We start from the raw sequence: 26,019 nt of genomic DNA, 5'->3' as shown, positions 1-26,019 counted from the left end.
AGACTCAGAGAGCACTTATTAAACATATGCCACATTTTATGTCCTTTCATTTATATTAATTTTCAAAATATGAATTCCATGGAATATGTACTATTATTCCCTACTTTTTTTAATCGATTGAGAAATATGAAAAGTTTGCCCCAGGTCCAAAGGCTAGGATGGGTGGAGCTGGGGTTGGTGCTGGCGATCTGGGGTTGGTTCCCCGCAGGCTTCACAGTGAATACAGCCCATCTACCACCCTGCCTCCAGTCCATACTTGACCTGCACTGGGAAAGGATGTTTGGTCTCCTACCTATAAAAACTGAAAAGTTTATATCGTGTGCTTTAATTACTGCTTATTTCTGGAGCTCTAACAAGTCTCAGGGCTCCAGTACCAACTTCCTTTACAACCATATGGTTGGAAAAGGAAAGGTATTTCAATTTGCTGTGCAAACACAGGAAAACATTTTTAGTTTTGTGACAGACTGGCAACAACTGGATTTATTTTAGCACATGCAAGTCAGTCTAAAAGTATTGATGCACTGCAATCATTAGAAGGAAGAGCGAACTTGGCTTTGCTGCAATCTCTGAGCCTGTCCTCTTCAAAAGCGGTGGCTGTGATAAGCCCAGCTGGAGAGGCTCCTCCCAAGTTGGGCACTTGAGGAAGGGGATACAGGGTCAGAAAACAAGGTCAACCTTTTTGTCAAAACTCCCTCAGATCCATCTCCAAAGTGGAGCCTTGGGGAGTGGGGGTGGAAGAGAAGAAGTGCAACTCCTTTCCTTGACCAGTCCCCGACCCAACTCCATGCTGCAGGCCCCAGTCTCCTCTCCACCCTCCTCCATACCTAACAGGCCTGGCTCCAGCTTGCCTTTACTTTCTTCACCTTTACTCCCTCCTCTAAACACAGAGGCTAAGTCGCACATGTTCTAAACACAGAGACTAAGTCGCACATGTTCTTCTAAACACAGAGGCTAAGTTGCACATGTTCTTCTAAACACAGAGGCTAAGTCGCACATGTTCTTCTAAACACAGAGGCTAAGTTGCACATGTTCTAAAATCCCAGAACTTCCTTCATCTATGCTTTCCCTTCAAGCAACCCCCTATTTTCTTTCCTTCACCTTTCCAGTTCATCAAAGATCAGCTTATGTTCCTGGCTTGCATTTCCTCCACTCCTTCCCCTCTCTGTGCTCTGAAAGCTCTTCTTTCTCCAGGAGGGCTCTGTCTGCCTGCTTCTCCCATTTGGGTGGTCCCAAAGGTGATTGCTTTCAGATCTGCTCTTCCTTTGTGCTTTCCTAGGCAAATTCACATAGACCCACTGCTTCAGTTCCCAGAGAAGTGACTACGACGGCTTACAACTTCCACATCTAAATCTTAGAGCTGAGGGCTGCTTGCTTCCAGTTCTTACTGGACACAGTTATCTGGATGTTTTCCAAGCACCTCCAGCTCATCTCATCCAAAATCACATTTACCATTGTTTCTCTAAATGTGTCTTCCTTTTGCTTTCAGTCTGGTAATTAAGGGCAGTATCAGCCATCCAGTTGTCTGAGTGAGGAAGCTTTTAGCCATTTCTTACCAGGCCCTTCACACGTTAGGAATAGCTCATCAAAACACTCACCTACAATGTTTGAAATAACTGTTTCTTTGTGCTTCTCCACCAGCAACCTTGGGAGAGAGGAATCATGTCTCATTCATTTCTCTGTTTCCAGAACATTCTACCTATCAGCATTATATTCTGGTCACTGAACCAATAAAGATAGAACAACATTTCCTATCTTAAGCTTGAAACCAGCCATTTCTTCAAGGACCCCTGTCTCCCATTAGTGGGAAATGTATTTAGAGATCCCAATTTGCCTATGAAGGGTGCTCCCTACCTTTGGTTTGGTCATTGTTTATAACTTTCTAATGGACAGAACTGAGAAATTTTTAAAAGATAAATTTCAGATGACTTCTTATCTCATCCCATAATACCTATACCATATTTATTCCACTATACAGAAATTCAGAATACCAGCAGATGCAGAACCACAATACTGATGCTACCACCAATAATACATGGCTGAAAACAGTTTAGGATTTTTGTTGTGATTCTTTCTGAACTCAGGGTATATACTACTAGGTATGAATATCAAATTACTGGATTTTAAAGTCATTTGGATAGTTCTCTGTGTGGTCATGTCACCAACAGGGTACACAATTACTCTCATCTGTTTAATTTCACTTTTGATTGTTTTAGATATCATCTTTTAAAATTTAATGTTAATGTAGAATTGCGTAAAACATTATATGACTTCAAAGTCAAATCTATAAAACAAGGTATATCAAAGATTATGATTAGCCTCTACTCCTCTTCCCTCCTCCTGGCCCTTCTTTTCTCCTAAGGGTAATAATTTTTTTTAGATTGCAACTTATTTTTACATTGTTTTTTCTTTAGTAAAAGTGCATCTACAATATAAAATGTCCCAATTGTTAGATAAAAGGTAAACCTACCACACACGCTTTCTTCCACTTTACATTTAACCCCTGAGTCTATGTCCTGAAAAATCACTTTCTGGCAGTAAATGAAGCTATTTCCCCATCCACCTAACAGTTGTACAGTACTGCACCCTGGGGAGGTCTCATGACTTATTCTCCAGTCTCCAGTCATGGGCACTTGAGTCTTTTGTTACGCCAGCCAGTGCTACCATGAATCACTTTGTGCACTATATTTTTGCTCATCTACCTTTGGGAAAGATTCCTAGGATTGGGACTACTAAAGAATAAATGTGCATATGATTTTGTTAGCTGCTGACAAATTCCCCTTCATAGAAGTTGTACCTTTTTAAATTCCCCCCAGACATGTATAAGAATGCCTGTTTCCTAGAAGACTTACAAATACAGTATGTGGCCAAACTTCTGTATTTTGTGTTTAAGTGCAATATTGTGTAGTTCACTGTAGTTTTAACTTCACACTCTTTCTTATTATGAGTAGAGTTGATTAACCTTTCACATGGTTAAGATTCATTTTCTACAACCTGCCTGTTTGAATCCCTAGTCTGTTTTTCTGTAAATGTAGTTCACAAAGCATGATTCCCCAGACCCCTAGGAGCAACATCACCTGGAAATTTGTTTGAATGCAAATTCTCAGACCCCACATTGAACCTACTGAATGAGAAATTCTGGGGATAGGGTCCAATAATCTGCTTTTCTTCTTTTTTTTTTTTTTTAAGTTCTACAGATGACTAATACAATAAAATTTGAGAAATGTTAGTCTATAGGATTGATTCCACAACTGTACTTTAACTCACGATGGGATCATCTGATTATTTTCCAGTTAAAGCAAGGCCAAACTATTGATAAGCCGGAGTTGAAAGACTGAGAAGACATGTGACATCCATTCATTCTTCATTCATTCATTTGTTGATTCATTCAACCATTAACCATTGATTAATTCAATCATATGTTAAGCACCTACTGTGAATCAGTCGCTGTGGCAGGCAAGGGGGATACTGTTTAATCAAACAGACATGGTCACTGCTCTAAGAAGGTTACCTTCCCCAAGAAAGAACAAAACTCAACAAGACAACTTAGATCTTTCCAAAGGGAAAAGATCTAATTATGAGGTAATACTGCAGCATAGAGCAGGGTTTTCAGGTAGCCTAATGATAGCACTTTAAACTAATATTGAGATGATACTTTATTCCCATCAAGTGGATGAAAATTTTAGGAAGGGATAAATACTGACTGTTGTGGTTTGGATATGAGGTGTCCCTCAAAAGCTCTTGTGTTAATATAGAATGTTCAGAGCTGAAATGATTGGATTGTGAGCACTACAACCTAATCAGTCAGTTTGAGTGGATTAACTGGGTAGTAACTGTAGGCAGGTAGGGTGAGGCTGGAGGAGGGGGGTCACTGGTGTGCACTGGAAGGGTGCATCTTTCCTGTGGTTCCTTCCCTGACCCCTCTGCTTCCTTGCTGCCATGAGATGAGCAGCTTTCCTTGCCTGGGCCCTTCCCCCATGATGTGCTGCCTGACCGTGGACTCTGAGCAATGGAATTGGCCACCTATGGACTGAGACCTCTGAAACCAAGAGCCCCAGATAAACTTTCCTCCTCTAAGTTGTTCTTATAAGGCATTTTTGTCATGGTGATGAGAAGTTGACTAAAACAGAAATTGGTATCCTGAGGAGTAGGGTCCTTGCTGTGACTAACCTGACCACGTGACTCAGAAACGTTTGGAATTTGTTTGTATGAAGAATTTTGAAAAGTTTAGAGATGCAGATTTTTGTATGTGGAGCTTGATGGGTGACTTTTGTGGGAGCTAAGAAGGCCAGAATGCTGATAGGAATGTAGACTATGCTCATGAGGTTTCAGAAGAAAATGAGAAATCTATTGGGAATTGAATTAAAGATGATTTGTGTTATATTCTTGCAAAAATATTGACTACATTTTTCCTATGTTCAGAGACTTTGTGTGAGTCTGAATTTAAAATGATGGACTAATTAATCTGGTAGAGGAAATTTCAAGGCAGCACAAGATTCACTCACTGGCATGGATATTGTTGGCAGCTTTTAGCCAGGTTGCATGTGAGAATAGGAACAAGAAATAGAACTAAAAGGGTTTTAAAATATGCAATTTGGCCAGAAAAGTACATAAGCCTTCAAGGAAGAGTGTGTTTGCCAAAGAGATTACAGTTCCTAAAGAGATGCTAAGTACTTTGTACAGAGACCATAGGAAAGATGCCTCAAGGATACTTTTCTAAGGAATTTACAGGACCACACCTACTTCAGGCTCCAGGATGTAGAAGGATAAATTCTTTTGAAAAGATATTGTGGGGCTTCCCTGCTTGCATAGGGGCTCCTAGGAAGTTGTGCATTATGCTAAACCACACAGTCAGAAGCAACTGCAGCCATGATTCCAAATGACCCAGGCATTGTGTGAGCTGGCAGCAGACCTTGTCATCATTCACATGATGCTGGTTCTGCAGGAATGCAGGATGCCAAAGTTAAGGGATTGTGGAAGTTTCCACCAAGATTTGAAAGGAAGGCCTTGGAAATCAGGTGTATTAAAGTGGAGTCCTTGCAGGCTGCCCCTGAGAGGGTGATTTGTGAAGTTATGAAGGTGACACTGAAGCTGGAATGGAGACCCCAGTAACTAAGAAACAGTAGTAATGTGAACTGTGGACTGTTTACTGAGCAAAGCTTCTGACTGCAGAGAGAGTCAAACTAAAAGAGTGTCCCTTTGCACTGCAACCAACAAGGTCAAAGGGGTGGGGTTGTCAAAGTCCTTTGGAAATAACACCTTGCAGCCAAGTGTCCTAGATGCTATACAAAGAATGTGTTTAGGTCTTGCTTTGGCTCCATTCCTTCTTTCTATGCCCCTATTCCTCCCTTTTGGAAAGGGAATGTTTACTCTGTGCCACTGTACATTGAACATATGTAACTTGTTTTTGATTTTCACAGGGGTTCACAGCCAAGAGTTTTTCTTGTCTTTCAGAGGAGACTTTGCTTGAGCTTTTGGACAATGCTGGAACTGTGAAGCTATGGGACTCATGAGAAGTACTAAAAGCATTTTGCATTGTGAGATGGATATGAACTTTGGGAGGCAAGGGGTGGAGTGTTATGGTTTAGATATGAGTTGTCCTCTTTAACTCTTGTACAATACATAAATGATTGGATGGTGAGAGCTGTAACCTAATCTAACTGTATGGTAACTGTAGGCAGGTAAGCTGTGGTTAGAGGAGGTGGGTCACTGGGCATGTTCCCTGGAAGGGTGCATCTTCCCTGCAGCCCTTCCTTCTTCCCCCCTCTCTGCTTCCTGACGCTGCCATGAGGTGAGCAGCCTTCCTTCTCTGGGCTTTTCCTTTATGATGTGCTGCCTCACCTTGGGTCCAGAACAATATAATTGGTTTTAGACTGAGACCTCTGAAACTGTGAGCCCCAAATAAACTTTCCCTCCTCTAAGTTGTTCTTTGGTTACAATGATGAAAAGCTGACTGAAACACCAATTCCCAGTGTAGAGATATGAGTGGAAACATGAAACATTGCAGCCTCTTTGCAAAGAATCTAGAGAAACCTATTGGTGCTTTAAACAAAATGAGTTCATGCCTGGGAATTGATCTCTTGGAAAGAATGCTGCCCATTGAGGGTTATTTAATGCAGCACTGTTCATATGGTAAATACCCATTATAAAGTGAATGCCCACTTAGGGGGAAATGGTTAAATAAATCATGCTATATCCACACCATGCAGCCATTGAAATGAATAGCCATATCATTGATTTGAAAGTATTTCTAAGATGTACTTTGAGTAAGAAAAGCAATACGTAGAAAAATGAGTACACAGATTGAGTATTCCTTACTCAAAATATTTGGAACCAGAAATGTTTAGATTTTAGCTTTTTTTTTTTTAAAGATTTTGGAATACATGCATACAGATAATGAAATCTTGGGAATGTGACTCAAGTCTAAATATGAAATTAATTTGTGTTTAATACATACCTTATGCACATAGCCTGAAGGTAATTTTATACAACATTGTTAGTGTGCCTGAGTTTTTCTTTTGTGCCTGAGTTTTTCTTTTTTTTTTTTTTTCACCCTTGTTTTGACTGCAACCCATCACATGAAGATAGGTGGGAATTTTCCACTTGTGGCATTGTATCAGTGTTCATAATGTTTTAGATTTTGAAGTATACTGGATTACAGGGATACTCAATCTGTAATGCAATCACATTTTTAAAAGCTCATAAAATACATGTATATCTATGTATATACATTAATATATATGATTATATTCATAGAATAAAAATATGAAGAAAAAATACCAGAGTGAACCATCTACAGTGGATTAGGGTCCCACACCCACTCTTCCTTCCTGATACTGTGCCTCCTACAGCACAGACGATGGAAAGCTGAGAATATGCTCAGACATCCCTGCTGGTGAGCAGATGCACTGTGTGAGATAAGAGAAAGCATGACAGGGGCCACACTTGGATGGCCTTGGCGGTGTCTACAGAAGGACCTTCCATTCTCTCATCTTTGCATAACTAAGTTCCCCATGTCCAGCCACTTGCTTCATGGCACTGGAGAGGCAGGACATGGAGATCCATGTTGCTAGCACAGCATGGCTCTTGATCCAACCCTGTTGCAGTAGAAGCCAATCTCTGAATCCTGCCCAATTTTGGGGGTGTGAGCCTGGAGCGAGCAGAGGGCAGCAGTTCTACGTGGGGTTTGGGACTCATCCTGGCGGTGCAACCTGGAGCTTGCTTGTGCCCCAGGCTTTCTAATGATTTCATAAGTACTAGCTTCCCTGAGCCAAATGCCAGTCTGCTTAAAATAGCTTTATTCTTGCTTTCTGAAATCAAGGCTGTGTGATTCAAAGGGTCACTAGACAGGGAGAAGAGTGGGAGGCGGTTGGGAGGATTTAAACACATGAATATATAAAATCGCCTTGAAAACAACTGTATTATTATTGAATTTAAATGCCATTTAAGGCTTATCTTTCATCTCACCCAAATGACTGATGTACACAGGGACTTTCAAAAGACTTTTTATGAAAGCAGAAAGGGCACTCTGCCATGGAGCCTCTCCAAGGCAGAAAGTCTTACCAGCAGGTGCAGAAGTGGACTTTGGTGCTGGAAGTAAACTCCTGCGGGGTGTTGTCACACTGGAGGATGCTGGAGGGGCTGCCCTGCTGGCCCCCTTGGGTGTGTCCTTAGAAGGCAGAGCTGCCTTCAGAGCTGGCTGTTCTTCATTCCCAAAGGTTGAACCTGTGGGAGGCAGGGAGGCAGACAGTGTGTTAATTATAACTTCATGAAAAATGGATGGACCCTTTTCCTTTGGCACGTGCCATCCAATCCTAAGCCTGCCATCTGCTTTAGAACTTGACCTCATTCTTAGTGAGTGGCCTTGAAAAGTATTTCTCTGGAACCAAACGTAGAAAAGAACTCCCTTTAGCTACTGCTTAAATATCTGTCACTCAAATCCCTGCACCAAAGGGTGCTCCACAAAAGTTGAGAGCAACCTCTCTTCTCTGAAATTTTACACATACACACACACACAAACCTTGCTTATGTGTAATTGTACATGGATATAAGCATTCACAGGATAACTCATGGAAGGATGAGCATCCCCTTTTTGAAACAATGTGAGTGACCCAGGAGAGGTGAGAATAAGAAGTACAGTGGTCCCTTGACATTAGTGGCTGGTTGGTTCTAGGACCCCTTGAGAATTTCAAAATCTGTAGATGCTCAAGTTCCTTATGAAAAATGGTGTGGCACTTATGTAGAATCTACATATATCCTCTCATGTATGTAAGTGAATCACTCGCTGGTTTAAAATTCGCAGCAAAATGCAAATGCTGGGTATATAGTTGTTATGTTGTGTTGTTTAGGGAATAATGATAAGAAAAAAGTCTGGCCATGTTGAGCACAGATGTGATTTTTTTCCAAATACTTTTGATCTACAGTTGAATGAACCCACAGATGTGTATCCTGTGACGATATATACTTGCCCTACTAGCCCAGGAAGTTTGCTTAGAGATCCCCAAATCCCTGCTCAGTTTGCCTCTAGAATAGGAGGTGTGGGATGAAGGTAGAAGGTGGGAACATAAGACCAAGAATCCCTTTGAAACTCATGGAAGTTATTTGTCTGAAAAGCTGAGGCCTCTCCAAGCAGATCTTTCCAGCAACCTCATTTATTTCAAAGAAAGAAGGCATGTATACATAATTGCATTAGTATTCAGTATAGAAATAGTCTTCCTCTATGGGCCAGCTTGTTACAATCCTGAAGATCCAGCCTGGGATGTGTGGCCCAGATTTAAATATGAAACATTGTTGTGGACCAGACTTTACCTCTAGATCTTATCAAAACTTTTGTGATCTGTATTCCTTATGAATGATACTGCCATAAGTTCCCTGGTAAAAGGTAATCTTTTAAATACTTCTCTGAGTATAGCTCTGAGGTCTAATTTCTATTCTTTTTATTTAGAAAGCCTCAGTGTACTGAAGTCACTGCTTGTTTGGAATAAACCTGTCCATTTATAGGACCATGACCATCTACCATGAACAAATAAACAATGACAGCTGGGAGAAACATACAGCATTGGAATGAAAGATTAAAATGTTTGCATTTATCATTTTAAAATAACAGTCACAACATTCTAGATAGATAGGACCTGAATACAAATTGATAGCACTATTAAGATGACTTTAGTGTTTATAACATACTGGAGTTTCATTTGATAATTTAAAGTAAATGATTGTGGTTTCTCTCCCTCTGAAGAACTGTTTTAAAATGGTGAGATTTGTGTTGTTTCTAAAGAAAAGCATACTTGGAAAGGAAAAATAAAGAATGTGCTGCTTCTAAAACAGAACCTATGTCCTGTAGTTCTTTTAAGATGCTGTGCAAGAATTTCAATGCTTCTAAACATGGCTAAGAGAAAGCACTTGACCTCTGCAAGCTGAAAAACTACACTGAAACTCTACCAAAAGGATCTGTACTGTCCTGAATATCAGAAAAGAAGCATGCACCTTCCTGCTTCAAACCCAGTCAGGAAAGAAACACCATGTATTTGCAGAACAGTGAGTCGTAGAGTCTCAATTATCACACAGGGCCACCAGTCCAGTGCCAGAAATCAGAGAATCTGATTTATGTGATATTTCAGGTGAGGGTAGGGTTCAGCCACTAGAAATATTTCACATGGGATTATCTGATGTCCAACCCACTGCTGACATACTGCCAGAATAATCTATTCACTGAAATGTGCCCAAGAAGCTTAATCAAGCACAGAACAGTTTGCACAGTATTTTATTTAAAAATTTATTAAATTTCTTAAAAAGAGAAATACTTCATATTATTCACAGAGTTCAAATGCCCTTTTATCAAATCCTCTTGCATCTGGCATCATTTTCTTACATGAAATTTCTCATTCAATGAACATATCAGAGATTTGGCTGCTTTCCAGGCTGGGAAGAAATTTGTCTGTGAAGTTGGTGTATCAGGGAAGCCACGTACTCCCCTCTGAAAGAGGACTTACATTACCAAAAAATGACATACAGTGAAGTAACATGAAAACTCTATTTTGTCCATCATTGTAGGACACAGCTGGCAATAAACAGTTCCACTCTTCAAACACCGGCTTCAGTTGACCAGAAATTAAAGCTGCATTATTCAGTAAATGGAAAGCATTCTGAATTTGGAAATGGTTGCTGAATTCTATAAAATGTTTCAAGTACTTCACAACAATGCTGACGACATTAAGCTATTCCCTGTTAAGAGGAAGAAAACAACTGGAAAGAAACAAATTGCTTGTGTGAGTTAGAAAAATGTGCTAGAGAATGGAGACAGTGGAAGTGGTTTAAAGGGCTAATTCATTCACCTCATTTCTAGCCAACCCCAATCAACTCTGGCCTGAAAGTCCCAGGCAATTTATCCACCCTTTTACTTGGTCCCAGGGCAGCAAAAACATCAGCACAGTGAAATCATGGGAGTAAGATGATCAGAGTGTGAACACCTCCTCCATCTGCCATCTCCCTACATCTCGGCATCTTCATTCCTAAGTGGGGATCATAGCAACCTACTTCACTAAGCTGCTGTGAAATGAAAAGAGCTAAAGCAAAGGATTTTTTTTTTTTTTTTTTGGTACTGGGGATTGAACTCAGGGACACTCAACCACTGAGCCACATCTCCAGCCCTATTTTGTATTTTATTTAGAGATAGGGTCTCACTGAGTTGCTTAGAATCTAGCTTTTGCTGAAGTTGGCTTTGAACTCGTGATCCTCCTGTCTCAGCCTCCAGGGTGCTGGGATTAAAGATGTGCACCACTGTGACCAGCTAAAGCGAAGGAATTTTTAAAAGGTTATATATAAGAAGTTTATACAAGAAAACAGTGTCTGGTGTATTATATGCACTCTATCTTAGTTTATTATCTTACATGCTAATTTTAAGTTCTTCAGATAGTCATTCAAACATATCAGTTTTCATAGGAACTTAGAAAGTCTTCAAGAATTGAAGCAACTTTAGGTTGCTCTAAGTAAGAAAGGAAAGGATTGAGGGAAATCCAATCAGATCTGTTGGATGAAAGACTAAAGAGAAGAGCAAAATTGTCTTAAAAATATGATGAGCTATTTCAGACACAGAAAGAGGTGAGAATCACAACACATGGACCACCAAGCTTAAGAAGTATAAAACATCACCAATTCCACTGCCAGTGAAATTGCTGAGACCAGAGGAAGTTTGTTCAGCTCTCCTCGACACTCAAAACTGCTTTCCTGGTTGCTTGGTGGGCTTCACATCTACTACAGGTAGCTAATGTAGCATCACTGGACTTTAATTCTGGCAATCAGGTAAATATAATATTAACTGGTTTAAGTTAACATGGTTTTACATCTTTGACAGTCATGGCATTAAGATTTTTTGCATATAGTTATTGGACATGTAAGTTTTTTCTTTCCTAAGATGCTCACTAATAATTTTTCCTGTTTTCTACTGGAGTTTTCTACCTTAGATCTTCAAATACTCTGGATACTAATCATTTATTAGATATGCTTTTCAAATATTTTCCCAGTCTTTGGCTTGTTTTCATACTTACAATTGCTTTATTAAGAATTTTAGTGCTCTTGATTTTTATCAGTCTTTTCTGCTGTACTTTGTGTGTATTAGACACTAAATCCCTATCCTGATATCATAAAGATGTTCTCTTATGTATTCTTCTATAAGTTTTATTTTTTACAATTAGATCATTAGTCCACCTGGAATGGGCATAGAAAAGGGACTGAGCTTGTAGTTGGTTTCTGCATAGATAGACAACTATCCCAGTCCTGTACATAGTTCATCTTTTCAGCCCTGTGCTTAGTCCATATTCTTAGAAGTATCTATCTACACAGCCTTGTATGCCAAGTCTCTATTCAGGCATCATGTATTAGGGCAAGCCAACAAATAATTCCCAAGTCTCAGTAACTTAAAACAAAAGTTTAATTTTGGATCATGAATCATCTGATATAGGTGCTCCATATGGTCTGCTATCCCGGGGAGCTGCCCTCTACATGGGAACCCCAGTTCCTTCCAAAGTGTACTCTTGCCCTACTCTGGGGTTTTCAAAAGAAAGATGGTAGATGGAGAGAAAATAAATTGTTCACAGGAGGATTTTACGGGCTATACCTGAGAATGAGGTGAATCATTTATGCCTTCAGTCCCCTTACTGGGATTAAGTTAGAGGAGATCAGTGAGAGAGGTTGGGAAATATAGTTCAGTTTATGTCCAGGAGAAAAGGAAAATGGTTTGATGAACACATATCTTCTCTGCCATATTGTAAGGCCTCATTTCTGAGCTCTCTGTCTTGTTTCATTGATGTATTTATTTATCACTATGCTAATACCATTCTGAATTTATTTACTACAGTGTAAGATACAAAACAAATGCCTCAGCCTTGATCTTTTTCCTTTAAAAACCACCTTGACTTCCACTGGTCCTTTATTGTTGTATATAGATTCTAGAATATACTTCTTAAGTTTCGTGAAAAATGGTCAAATTTCAATGAACACAGTTAAGTCTTTTTTTTTTTTTTCAACTGCAATCTAATGGAAGGAAGTACAAGCCTAGATATAACTAAGACCAGCAAACATGCTGAAATCAGTTATACCCTAGGCACCATGTTACATAATAAAGATGCAAAGAAGACTGAGAAGATAATACGAACACCAAAACAAGCATTTTGAAGAGGGGCAGCACTCTATCACAGATGATCAAATTCATAAGGATTGAAGAAATACTGGTATTTATGGGTGGGGTTGTCAATACCTCTGTCAGAAGACATGCAGAAATATGAGAGACCAAGGAGAATGGATGTTAATAAATAGTAACTGGGAGATGTGAGATAGGGAGAAAATACAACATTTTCAACAAATAATCACATGTCATAAAAGGAATTTCTCAGTACTACAAACTATTGAGCTGGTTAGTTGGCAGGTCATTCCCCTTAATTCCCTGTTTTGTCCATACCAGCAATGCTCCCCACATTTGCTACACTATCATCCTCAAATGTGACAGTATTCTCCTGTCACAGTAGCTGAAGGACTATAGTCTCTAGTGTCCCTGCTGGGCAGAGGCCATCTTTTGTAGCTAACCAAATCATATCATCAATTTACCATTTGGAAGACAAGTTCTCCTTCACTATAGCATAAAAATTCACATGGAATATATTTTGTATGATTACAGAATCCAGTGAAGTTCAGTTCTATATATAAAACTAATCTCTTTGCATTTTTTCTTTAAGTCATAAGATCAGGCTCTTCCTGCACTAAATCCTTGGATAAAGCAAACTCCTTATTCTTTCTCCAGGGATAACTTCTAGAATTTATTCTTAACAGTGCTAGGATATCCTGAGCCCATTAAGCAAGTTTATCAAAATCTCATGGGCTTTAATCCCTACCTCACACCATATGCAAAACCCAACTTAAAATACATCAAAGTAGGCTGTTGATAAAGCCTCACGGTAGAATTCTTGCCTAGCATGTCCAAGATTCTGGGTTTGATCCCCATCATGCAAAAATAAATAAATAAAATTTAAATACAAATAAAATAAAATAATCAAAGACCTAAGTATAGCAGCAAAAAAAAAAAAGACTTTTTAAAAAAACAGATATAAATTTTAATGACCTTGGATTAATCATTGCTTTCTTAGAAGGACATCTAAAGCACAAACAACTAAAAAAATAGATCAACAGGACTTCACTAAAATGAAAACCCTTTAGTACTTCAGAGGACTAGTAATAAAGTGAAAGACAACCCACAAAATTGGAGAAAATATTTTCAAATCATATATCTGATAAAGGTCTAGTGTACAAAATACATAAGGAAATTTTATAAACTCAAAAATGAAAAGACATATAACACAATTTTAAAAGGATCATAGGTTTTAAATAGAGAATTTTCCAAATAAGATATATAAATGACCAACAATCACACAAAAAGTACCCATTAGTCATTGGGGAACTGTAAGTCCAAATCACAATGAGATGTCATTTTAAACTCATTAGGATAGGTGCAAGAAAAAATACAGGCAACAAGAAATACTGGTGGGGAGGGGAGAAAGTCAGAACCTTCATGCACTGCTGTGGATTGTACAATGGTGCAACTGCTTTGGAAAACAGTTTGGCAGCTCCTCAAAATGTTACACATAGAGTTACTGTATGACCCAGCAGTTTTACACCTAGGTTTAGGCCCAGGAGAACTGAAAATACACATCCCACAAAAACTTGTATATAAATGTTCATAGTTATAATAGTCAAAAAGTAGAAACAACTCAAATGCTCATCAACTGTTGAATGGATGAACAAAACATGGTATATCTATATGACGGAATGTTACTCAGTACTAAGAAGGAATGAAATGCTGACCCATGCTATAACATGCATGAACCTTGAAAGTATTATGACAAATGAAAGAAGCCAGGCACAAAAACCACCTAGTGTATAATTCCATTTATATACAATGTCCAGAATAGGTAGTAGAATACTGGTTGCCAGGGGCTTTGGGGAAATAGAATGGGAAGCAATTGCTAAGGGGGATGGGGTTTCTTTCCAAGGTGGTGAATATGTTTGGGAATTAATAGGGGTTACCTTACATAACCCTAAAACAATCCTATTAAAAAAAAAGAACTATATACTTTAAAAGGGCAAATTTTATGGTTTTGAATTGTACCTCATTTTTGAAAACCAGCTTATCCCAGAGTTGTTCTGTCTCCTAATGGTATATTCTTATATAAGGAATAAAAGAAAATTACCCAAACCCATCACACATTCCATTCATTACAGGACACTGATCAAACTCATGGGAGAGAGTGATATTCTATTCCTCCCTGGGCCCCTTCATTGTTCTTATTTTCTTCTACCAAATTAGGTATGACTCTGAGCCACTCTGGTCCTACATTACTGCTATCATTTTAATGTGTCCCCTCAAAATCCAGATGTTACCAAAGTGATCCTATAGAGGTGAAGCCCTTCAGATGACTGGGCCATGAGGCCTCTTCCCTCATGAATGGGATTAAGAGCTTCATGGAGGTGTGGTCTGCTTACCCTTCTGCCTTTTGCCATGTGAGCATACACATTCCTCTGTTCTGGAGGATGCAAGCCCTTATCAGACAAACAGAAAAATTGGCCACTTGATCTCAGGTTTCCAGTCTCCAGAAGATAAACCACTGTTCTTTATCTAGTCTGTGGCATTTTGTTACAGCAGCACAAAGCAGACTAAGACAACCACAGAGAGAGAGAGAAAGGCAAATGCAAATTCAGATCAGATTTTTAGGCACTAGGAGGAAGAAGGGTATACTCAGAGCATACCACAGAGTAATGAGCAGAGCCCACCCAGCCTCCTCACAAGGAAAATCCTAACTCTGACTGAAGTCAGGATGAGCATTCAGGGTTTCTGATATTCATATTCAATGCTCTTTTGATGTCTTCATTTATTGGGAATGTCAATAACTGAGTCTGAATTTTAGAAAGAGGAAATAATGCCATGAGGAAAAACTAACCAGACCAAAATGAGGTTTGTAAGACAGGAAAGGTGTTGGGGAGGAAAACTCCCAGTTATTAATAAAGTGGTGGCACTCTGAGAAACACATTTTACTGATTTTTGAATATTTATCCATATTATAATTATTTAACTACTCTCTTCACTGACTTTTAAAAAAATAATCCCAGGCAATCAAGTTGTATGACGTTCTGGCTGCATGATTAGCTAATTGATGCATATTTCATTGATTGAGCAACATTTACCACTTGGTGACAAAATTTAGTTTAATTATTAAAGTATCAACTGAATATTTTATTTCCTACCTTCTGCATATTTTAACCCAGGTGAATATTTTTTCTCATATTAAATAACTAAAGTATATAGGATATCTTGCTATTTCAGCAAAATTATTTCTTTTTCAAATTAAAATATTCCACTAAGAAAAGTTGAGATTCTATAGGAAAAAATAAAATATGTGAAGTTTCAAATTCTGGATCTTCTTTTAGTTATAGATGGACACAATACCTTTATTTTATTTTTATGTGGTGCTGAGGATCGAACCCAGAGCCTCACAATGCTACCACTGAGCCCAACCCCTGCCCTCAAATTCTGGATCTTTTACAAAAGAAAATTATAAAGTTAAATTGTTATGGCTTGGATGTGAGGCGTTCCCCAAAAACTCCTACGTTGATGCAGGAATATTCAGAGGTGAAATGACTAATTATGAGAGCTGTAACCTAATCAGTCCATCCTAGTTTGAATGAACTGACTGGGTGGTCAACTGTAGGTAGGTGGGGCGAGGCTAGAGGAGGTGGGTCACTGAGGGGTGTGCCCTGGAGGGTGCATTTTCTCTGTGGCCTCTTCCCCTTCCCTCTCTCTGTTTCCTGACCCCACCATGAGGTGAGCATCCCTACTGGACCCTTTGGCCATGATATGCTGCTTCTCCTTGGGTTCAGAGCAATGGAGTTGGTCAACTATGGATTGAGACCTCTGAATCTGTGAGTCCCAAAAAAACTTTTCCTCCTCTGTTTTTTGTTTTGTTTTGTTTGTTTGTTTGTACCAGGGATTGAACTCAGGGGCACTTGACCACTGGGCTACCCTACAGGGTCTTGCTAAGTTACTGAAGACCTCACTAAGTGACTGAGGCTACTTTTGAATTTGTAATCCTCCTGCCTCAGCCTCCAGAGCTGCTGGGATTACAGGTGTGCACCACCATGCCTGACCTAAGTTGTTTTTGTCAGGTATTTTGGTCATAGTGATGCAAAACTAGTACACCAAGAGTGAGAGGAAAAAAAATTTTTTAAGGTTTAGGCCCAATAAATCCTCACAATAAGTTTTGGTGATTATATAAATCCTCATATCATCCACTGAAACATGGATGGGTCACTGGTGACATGTCAGGCATCATACTCAGTCACAGCAACAAAGAGATGAGGGACATTTTCTCTTATCCTGAGAAGTTCACATTTAATGAGAATATATCAACTTGCAGAATTTCAGGAAAGACACAGTCAGCATTCAGCAGATGCTGGCTGGTGTAGTTATATTGTTATATGCCCATCCACCAGGAATACACTGATGAACACGGGAACTCTTTGCTACAGTGAAGGGGCAGGACGGAAACATAAAATGCAATGACCAGGAAAAAGTGACATAGACCTTAACAAGTACCAATAAAGAACAGTGAAAGCTCAGGCCACAGGCCCAGTGGGAGGAACTACTGAAGACAAAAGTGGGTCTCAATGGGAGAGATTTGGATTTGCAAAGACAGGGAAAATCTGTTACATAGACAGGACAGCAAGAAAAGGCCCTCCATAAAGTGAGCACATGCCTGGCAAGGAATCTGGTTTGTCTGAAGAGTAAGATTCAGGGAGCCAAATGGAAACAACAGAAAGAAAGGTTGAACAAAACAGTAGGAACCCTAGGGAATATGCTAAGGAGTCCATAAAGGTTTTGAACAGGTGATCAGGAAATCATAAAACAAGTCAGGCACATGACACATGCATGCCTCTAAACCCAGCTGCTTGGGAGGCCCAAGCAGGAGGATTGCAAGTTCAAGCGCAGCCTCAGCAATTTAGTGAGACCCTAAGCAACTTAGAAGACACTGTCTCAAAATTTTTTTAAGGGGTGATGGGGAGGTGCACTGGAGATGTGACTCAGGGTTAAGTGCCCCTGGTTTCAATCCCCAGTACAAAAAAATAAAAATAAAAAAGTGGAAATCATAAAACAAGAAGGCCTGGGGAGACATGGACCAATGTGTCCATTTAAACTTGTTCCGGCCCAGTTCCATTCCACTCTTCTCATCAGCCTCTCGCTCACTTACCTCCACTCAGTAATTGTTGCAGCAACAGAAAGTAAAAGTTAGGCCCTAATTAGAAGAGGCTGTCAGTGGGGGATGCCAGGGGATGCCCCAGAGACTGAGAGAAGAGATCAGGAAGCCAAAAAGTGCTGCACAGATTTAATTCAAGCTCTATTTTTAAAGGCATAGACTAAAAGGATGCTTGAGGTTACAGACCTCAGGAGATGACTTGAAATGAAGGAGAGGATATCACATTTAATTTTGACTTTCTAACTTAATGTTTGATAGCAAAAGCAAAACACATTCAAAACTGTTCTGTCCACAGCTGGGTTGAGAGAAGCCAATAATACAAGGGACAGAGAACAGGCTAATGGTGACAGATGACAAGGGAGACGCCTGGGCTTGCTCCGAGAGCACGTCGCAAATCCCTGACATGGCTCACCTGCCCAACCATCTGCTCAGGAGGCTGTGTGCCCGCAAGAGGGCCATGCCAGCCCCAGCACAACCAGGTACCAACCAGACACAGGGTGAGGAGCAGCAGGTCTGCAGAAAGGGCCTTGTTCTGCCAAGGAAACACCAAGCCAGTGCCACAAGGATCACCTGCTTTCCACAGGGATCACCTGCTCATGCTTTGGGGTGTTGTACAAGCCCGACCCATCTGTCCCCATAGGAAGGAACAAAAGCCCTGAAAACTAGCTACTCTGGAGAATACCAACAGGGACTCCAAAGAAGGAAGTTCCAATTTGTGACTCTCTACCTTCATCCCCTTTCATCCCTTTTCGTGGAAGATCCTAATCCCAGGATTCACTGTCACTAAAGTACACTTGAAATTTGCTCACATGGCTGAAAGGGCACTTCTGAAAATTTGATCCTGCTTGTGGCAGGCCTGAGGGGGAGGATGCTGTCCATCATGCCCAAGAGTTCCCTTAGATGCCTCCTGAGTGAAGGGAGTTCTACCGCAGGGGCTCGTGGAGTTTTTCTTTGATTTGTCACCTCTTGCAGGTCCCTGTGATATGCATTTTTTTAAATTGTGGTAAGAGAGCACTTAACATGAGATCTGCCCTCTTAAATTTTAAGTGTACAATACAGTATTGTTAACTATAGGCACAACGTTGTACAGCAGCTCTGCAGAGCTTACCCATCCTGCTCGCATGGAACTTTATATCTACAGAATAGCAACTGCCCTTTTGCCCCTCCCTGCTTCCCTGACACCCTCCATTCCACTCCCTGCTTCTATGAGTCTGATGATTTTAAATACTTGACATAAGTGAGATCGTGGAATATGTGAGCTTCTGTGAACTGGTTTATTTCACTTAGCCCAGTATCCTCAAGGTTCATCCATGTTTTGGCAAATGGGAGGATTTTCTCCCTAAATCTGAAGAGCATTTTATTGTATGAATATAACACATTTTCCTTATCCATTTATTGTTGATAGACATTGAGATTGGTTCCACATTGGCTCTTGTGAATAAAACTGTAATAAATGTGAGGGCAAATATCTCTTTGAGATCCTGATTACAACTCTTTTGGATATATACCCAGAAGCAGCATTGCTGAATCATATAATAGTTAAATTTTAATTTTTTCTAGGAGCTACACATGTTTCCATGGCAGTTGCACCATTTAGCTTTCCCACCAATAATGTACAAGGGCTTCAGTTCCTCCACACTCTCATCACCTCTTGCTATCTTTTGTTGTTTCAATAATACTCATTCTAACGGTTATGAGATGGTACCTCACCATGGTGTGGTATCATCCTGATGTCCTGATGTTAACTTTGGCTTCGTTTTGTTTTCTTACCCTTATTGATCTTTCCCTGATGTCCTTACCTATGTACTCTTCATAAGTTTATTTTTTTAATTTGAGGAATAAAAGCCACAACAGAAATACTCTATCACTGATTTGCAGTCTCAGTTCCTTGAATCTCAGTCTCCTTTTAAGAAAGAAAAATACTAGGTTTAATATAACTCAGTGGGCTCTTACCTACTCTCAAGTAGAGAAAGGAAGGCACTTTCAGTGTAAGAAATCAGATGAGGGCACTTGCTTAGCATGTGCAGGGTCCTGTTCAAGCCACAGCATGAGCCAAAAAGAAAAAGAAGTGGGGTGAAGAGTCCATCCCAGGGATGAGTGGGCATTGGAGAATGGCTGTTAGTTTTTAGGCTAGAATTCAGTACAATTTAATTTCAACTTAAAGGTGCTCATTAATTTTAATATTTGATAGTATTCCCTGAGACATAGTTTTGCCACTGTTCTATCCTCTTGGAGTTGATGTTCTAGAGGGTAGGGACAGACAAGAAATGGAGTAAATGACACAGAAAGGCAGGCAGTGCAAAATACGACGAAAAAGAACAGAGCGCTAGGTGGGGCGGTGACTCTGGGAGGGGCTTTGGAGCAGACTTCAGAAGGTCAGGGAGGGCAAGAGTGGAAAGCAGGCAGCAGGCACGACTGGCCAAAGGGAGAGTATGGCCACTGACAGAGGAGGTGAGAGCAGGGGGAGGTCCCAATGGCTATGGGAGGTCTTGTGGGACCTGTGACACAGGAATCCTGGGAGGGACCTGGTTTGACTCTCAATCTCTCCTCATCCTTTTATTCCTTCCTAAAAAAATGAACCCAATATCTTCAAATCTCCTTTCTCTCTCTCTCTGTCTCTCTCTCTCTCTCTCTCTCTCTCTCTCTCTCTCTCTCACACACACACACACACACACACACACACAATTGCAATGGGGTCTTGCTCTGTCACCCTGGGCTCCAGTGATCCCCCTGCCTCAGATCCTATCTCATGCAGGCCCTACTGAAATGCCCTGGATTCACTCCTAAGTCCACCAAATCAGTAACTGAAGCAAGTTTCTACAAGTAACAGGTTTTGACACTGACAATCTTCTCTGCTGTTGTAAATTCTTAACTGCCCTGAGAGATGATTTCCCAGTGTCTGATGGATGGTCTTAGGTTCTGTGTCCCTGGGCTGGGCACAATCCTCCCAAGCTTATTTCTTCTGACTCATATCACAACTAGATTTTGTAAAGGGGGAACGTCTTGCTTCCTTTATTCTTCATCTCTGTCTCCATCCACCCAGACACCCCGTGTCTCCTTCTGGAATCCTTTGTAATATATGGCAAAAGAGTCATGCGTCTTATTTCTGCTCAGGAAATCGGGGAAATATGGGTGCTGATGAACTGGTAAAATAAGATTCAGCATCCTGAACACACAGGTAAAAGAGAAAGGAGTCCTGAGCGAATGACCTTCTCCATCTGAGAGAGCAGTGGTATTCCGCAGCTGTGAGCAAGTCCACCCTCCTTCACAGACAAGTTAAGTGCTACGTTCTCTATGATGTCTCTTCAGTTCTGCTACGGTCTCTCCTTACCAAAACTCCTGTTGAAGCTTAACCCCTCACGCTGGCAGTTTGGGGGAGGTGGGCCTAGAGGGAGCAGAGCCCTCAAGGATGGCTTGATGCTTTTCTCTTGGGAATGGTGGTTGTGCTGGTTTGGTCACCTTTTTTATGTCGCCCATGTCTGCCTGTCTGCCTCCTGCCAGGCATGGAGCAGCATGAGGACCTCACCAGAAGCTAAGCAGAGGTCATCAGCATGCTCCAGGATTTCCAGAACCAAGAACCAAAACAAACCTCTTTTCTTTGTAAGTCAGTCTGTTATAGAAAATGGACTAACAGTTCCCTTGTGGGTAACAGAACTACTCTAAGAAGGACAGAACTAGTTAACAAAGAAGCAAAAGCCAGGGGTGCTTACACTGACTCTCTCAAAGTCACAGAAATAATCACAGAAGATCAAAGCCAGCATCACCCAGCCCAGGACTTCTGAACTCCCAGCACATAAGTGACTTAAAGCTTCCCTTTGATTTGGGAAATTCTCTTTAATATTTGCCCAGTCACATTCACAAAGGCGAGAACCTAGTCAAATATTGATGGAGGTTAGTTACTTAAAAGACCAAAGGCTAATATGATATATCAAGAGACCTTTGAGTAATTAAAAGCAACTTTGTACCATTCCTCTTTTATATCAATTAGACCAGTTGTAATAAATCCCTTTCCCTATCCAAAGTACTTAAAAGCTTGAGCCATCATCCATGAACACTCTAACTCTGGATCTTCATTGTGTGAATCTTTTAGTAGTTGGTACCTTGGGGAAAATATTTAAACTGGAGCATTTTAATTATATGCTTAATATGAGAGTTGTAAAAAGATAAGAGCATCTGATTTGAACTCAATTTAAATTCTGCTGAAGTTACTAATATGGCATAAGAAATTATAGAATGATCAAGGGCTTATAGATCAGCTTTTATTAATAGAGTAATAATAGGTGCTCCATTTCTGTAGCTTGGATTTTGTGTTCTAAAATGAGATACCTTTTGTGTCACTGATCTGTTTAATTAGTCCTTTTGAGCATCCAAGGGACTCATAGATTATTATTTGTCAAATGCTCCTCTAGTGAGCCACACTTTGGCAGCAAACCAAGTTCAAATCCTGAGAAACCAAGTCAAATGTTCAAAAGTGGATCACTGCAACTGAACCACAAGCCTCTTTTCCATATATGTACCAACTGGGGGATTGCCAAGAGTCAGACTATACCATCTAGTTGGGGGTTCTCACACTCATACTTAGTTGCTTCTGAGGAATTTGATACCTTTAAGGGGGAAGAAATTGAACAGCCTTCAAGGAGATAAACAACTTAATGGCCTTAAGGACATGTGCCAACTTGTAAATCAAAATAATATTTCTCCCTTGAACTCTGAGCAATTTCCTCTCCCATACTGGGAATTAGAAAGCTCCATCTCTTCCTCCAGAGACTCTGAGGATGGCTGCTTTCCTTTTTTTCTTTCAACCTACTGGTTTTATTTCTCAATACAAATGCAGGGCTTTTTCTTCTTAGCCTGGTTCCTCAGCAGGGGCACTAGCCTCACCTTGCACCAGACCATTGTTACCTGGAGGGGTGGGGCATCCTGTGCATTTCAGGATGTTCGGAAGCATCCCTGGCCTGGACCCACTAAATGCCAGCAGCGACCTAACCTCCCTTCCCATCCCAAGTAGCCACAGTCAAAAAAACATCTCCAGACATTGCCAAATGTTCTGATGGGGAGGCCCCCAGCTGAGAACCACCATTTTAGCTGAATGAGGGACTGAAAGATTTGTTCAATATACAGGCCTTACTTGTCTTAGTGTAACAAATAACTGGTAATATCAAAAATCCTACTGGATCAGTTTCTAGCTAAAAACACTCATTTTGTTGATTAGTTCTTTAGATGAACTGAGATTGCATAAAAGTGGTTCTTTAATATTGAAGAACATATTAACAACTGGGAACGGAGCCTTCTCCACTTCCCATATTTATGACACTGATCAGTCCCAATCCGAAACTGGGAAGCTAGTCTGAAATTTCCTGGCTCTGATAATCCCAATACAAAACCTTGATCCCCAGGAGATATACTACAGTCCAAATAAAAAATATCTTGGGGACATAAATGGCTACAGGTTTGGATTGAGCCAATATCGGAGAACCCCAACAGAAAACAGGTGGTGGTGTTCTTGAAGTAGTTTAAATCATCAAGGTTGAGTGGAGCATACTGCATTTGCTGGAAGACTCCTAAAGTTACATAGAGAAATAAACAGTTTTTACAGCATGAAAATTACTGAACTCATAAATCAAAACAAGACCAAGTAAAGGCTGCCTTTCTTTGCTCAGGCTGTGCCTCCCTGGCTGTTGGCTCCAGTGAAAGGAAATCATGGTCACGGAGCCCTGTGGTCACTAAGCCCTGATAGATGCTGCCACAGCACTTGAGTACCTGGCAACTCTGGAACAGTCATTAACTTTTCGTCACCTGCCTCCTCTTGTGTACACCAGAAGAGCAGTGTTATTGGGTCTTAAAAATCATGTACGTAGGATCGACGCATGCCAAGCACTAAGAAATGCTAGGCTCCCTTCCTGGCCTATAAAAACCATGGTACCTATTCTTTGACTGAACTCAATCCTTTCCTTGAAAGTCTTTTCTAATACAATCAAAAGCTCTGTTTCCACTCATTTTAATCCATGGAGCTATGACTGTGGTCTGCTATTTCAACCATCATCTGCGCAAAATAAAATCACAGCTATTTAAAAATCTGTCATAAAATCACTCAAGCAAGCAGTATTCAAACTGTTTTTGCAAATTATCATAAACACTCCAATAAACGAACTTTATAACCCTTAAAAAGCCTCTAAATTTTATGAAGTATAAGCAAAGGTTCAAGTTCATCACCTTCCAGAGGGAAATTCCCCTGGGAAGATGCCGGCAGCCCCAACATGAAGCCAAAGCAGTGAGGACAGGTGTGCCTGTTGGCTTCTGAATTTTATGAGTCACTGAGACTGAGCTGGGCTCCTCGTGCACTTCAGTTCTCTGGCACGCTCTTCTGCCTCTTCCTGCTTGCCTTTCCAACAAAGGCAAGGTGTGATGCTGGCTAACTGAGAGGGTGCCCATGAGACACAAGCAGACACCTGAGGGTACCCTGCTTTTCCACAGTGTCTGACCGCAGCACAGCACATTCCTCCCTCCTCTCCACTCTCAGCCCCCAGCTGGATCAACGGCAAGCTAATACCTTCTCTTTCACCTTTTATTTTTGCTGTTTCCAAATAATCCATACAATTGAGGAATGTCTGTAAAGTGAAAATAAATAAATATTTTTTACTCATAGGATGCAGCACTCATCAATTGAGGTTTATAAACGAAAGCATTTTAATCAGTAGCAGAATCTGGATTTTCCATTAGTCCCAACACATGGCTGGAGGGCACAGAGAAATCTTGTCTTGCCTAAGTAGTTATAGTTTGGGGCCAGTTAGGTTGGAGGGGTAATAACTGAAACCATCTTTGTTTCCCACCCTGAATAGTAAGTCACAAAGGCTGTGTGCACAGAAAGGAAAGAGTGGACCAGTCTGCAGCCCTCAGGCTTAAGCAGAAGTGGAATAAATTGTTTCCTAAAATATTTATGAAATGCAACATCTGCTGAAGGCTTCTTCCCCAAGGAGACTTCGGTAGTGTTGGGCAGCAAATAGGAACGAAAACCTGGGCTATTCCAAGGAGGAACTTTATTTGAAGTAATGGCAAATTTTGAACATACATGTAACCAAGGCATGTGTGGTAGGTGGGATGCTAAGACCAGTGCCCCCTGGTGGATGCACCATGCATAATGCCCCCAACAGTGAATGTGAGGGAAATTGACTCATTAATTAGGTTATATTTTGTGGCACAGCTGAGTTTAATAAAGGAAAATGTTTTTGATGGGCCTGACCTAATCATATGAGCCATTTCAAGGCTTAGTGTTTTCTCCATCTGGAGGTAGAAGAGAAGCAAGAAAGTCAAAGTCCAAAGATTCAACACACTGTCGATGGCTTAAAGGTGGAGAGGACCACACAGCAAGGGATGTGGGAGCCTCTAGTGGCTGAGTGTAGTCCCTGACTATAAGCAAAGGGGAACCCAGTCCTATAAGCCCAAAGTGAGTCTGTCTACAATCTGAATGAACTGGGAAGTGGATTCCTCTCCACACCCTGGAGATGAGAATTGAACCCACCCAACACCTGAATTTTAGCCTTTAAGATCTTGAGCAGAGAACTCAGCTCTGTCATATGTTAGCTAATAAATAAGCGTTTCAGGTGGCTAGGTGTGTGGTGATTTATTAGGTAGCCACAGACCTCCTACAGACCACTGATACATCAGTCAGATAGGTATTACCAGTGCTGGCCCAACAGAGTGTGGGGTGGAGATGTGCTTTGGGGAAAGGGAGGCTGTGAATCCAGGGTTCTCCAGCCTCCATGAACTTGTAGCATTGAAGGGTTTAGACTCAATCCTTTCAGCATCAAAAAGCCATGAATGATTTCAATAAAGGAATGTCATGGCCATGTGTACATTCTATTGCCAAAATTAGAATAAGGCAAGATGGAAGAAAGGAAAAACCCCAGAACCTGTTTCAGTAGGCCAATGAGACAGACAAAGTTAGGGTCCCATCTAAGCAGCCTCCCAGGGCATGGAAAGGCCTGGAGTGGGGAGCAATAGAGAATAGATTTGCATAGTAAAGAGTACTGGGGTACACAACCTGTTTTGCAGCAGTGGAGGGCAGGGCAGAGGAAAGCAACCTCAGAGAGGAAATGTTTGGGAGCACATGAAAGGGGTCAATATGATTGTTGATGAACACTCCGGTTTGAGAAAACCTACTTGGATAAGTTTTTAATGGGCTGAGATGGGCTAAGAAGCTCCGATCGGATCAATTCTAAGTCATGGT

At 40.7% G+C, this 26,019-nt stretch overlaps 1 protein-coding gene across 3 annotated transcripts in view; it reads right to left on the bottom strand.

The window, feature by feature from the left end:
* Mtus2 (microtubule associated scaffold protein 2) overlaps positions 1 to 26,019 on the bottom strand; it is a 380,442-nt gene that overhangs the window by 178,597 nt on the left and 175,826 nt on the right. For all 3 annotated transcript variants that reach the window (XR_007108842.1, XM_047553964.1, XM_047553965.1), the window contains exon 4: positions 7,561 to 7,722. Coding sequence is in view for 2 of the 3 variants with exons in the window: in XM_047553964.1 (XP_047409920.1) it covers positions 7,561 to 7,722 (162 nt within the window). In the remaining variant the exon portion in view is untranslated. The remainder of the gene's footprint in view (positions 1 to 7,560; positions 7,723 to 26,019) is intronic.

Source organism: Sciurus carolinensis, chromosome 5, assembly GCF_902686445.1.
Source record: "Sciurus carolinensis chromosome 5, mSciCar1.2, whole genome shotgun sequence".
NCBI classification, from domain to species: Eukaryota; Metazoa; Chordata; class Mammalia; order Rodentia; family Sciuridae; genus Sciurus; species Sciurus carolinensis.
This window is presented reverse-complemented; position numbering and strand designations above follow the sequence as displayed.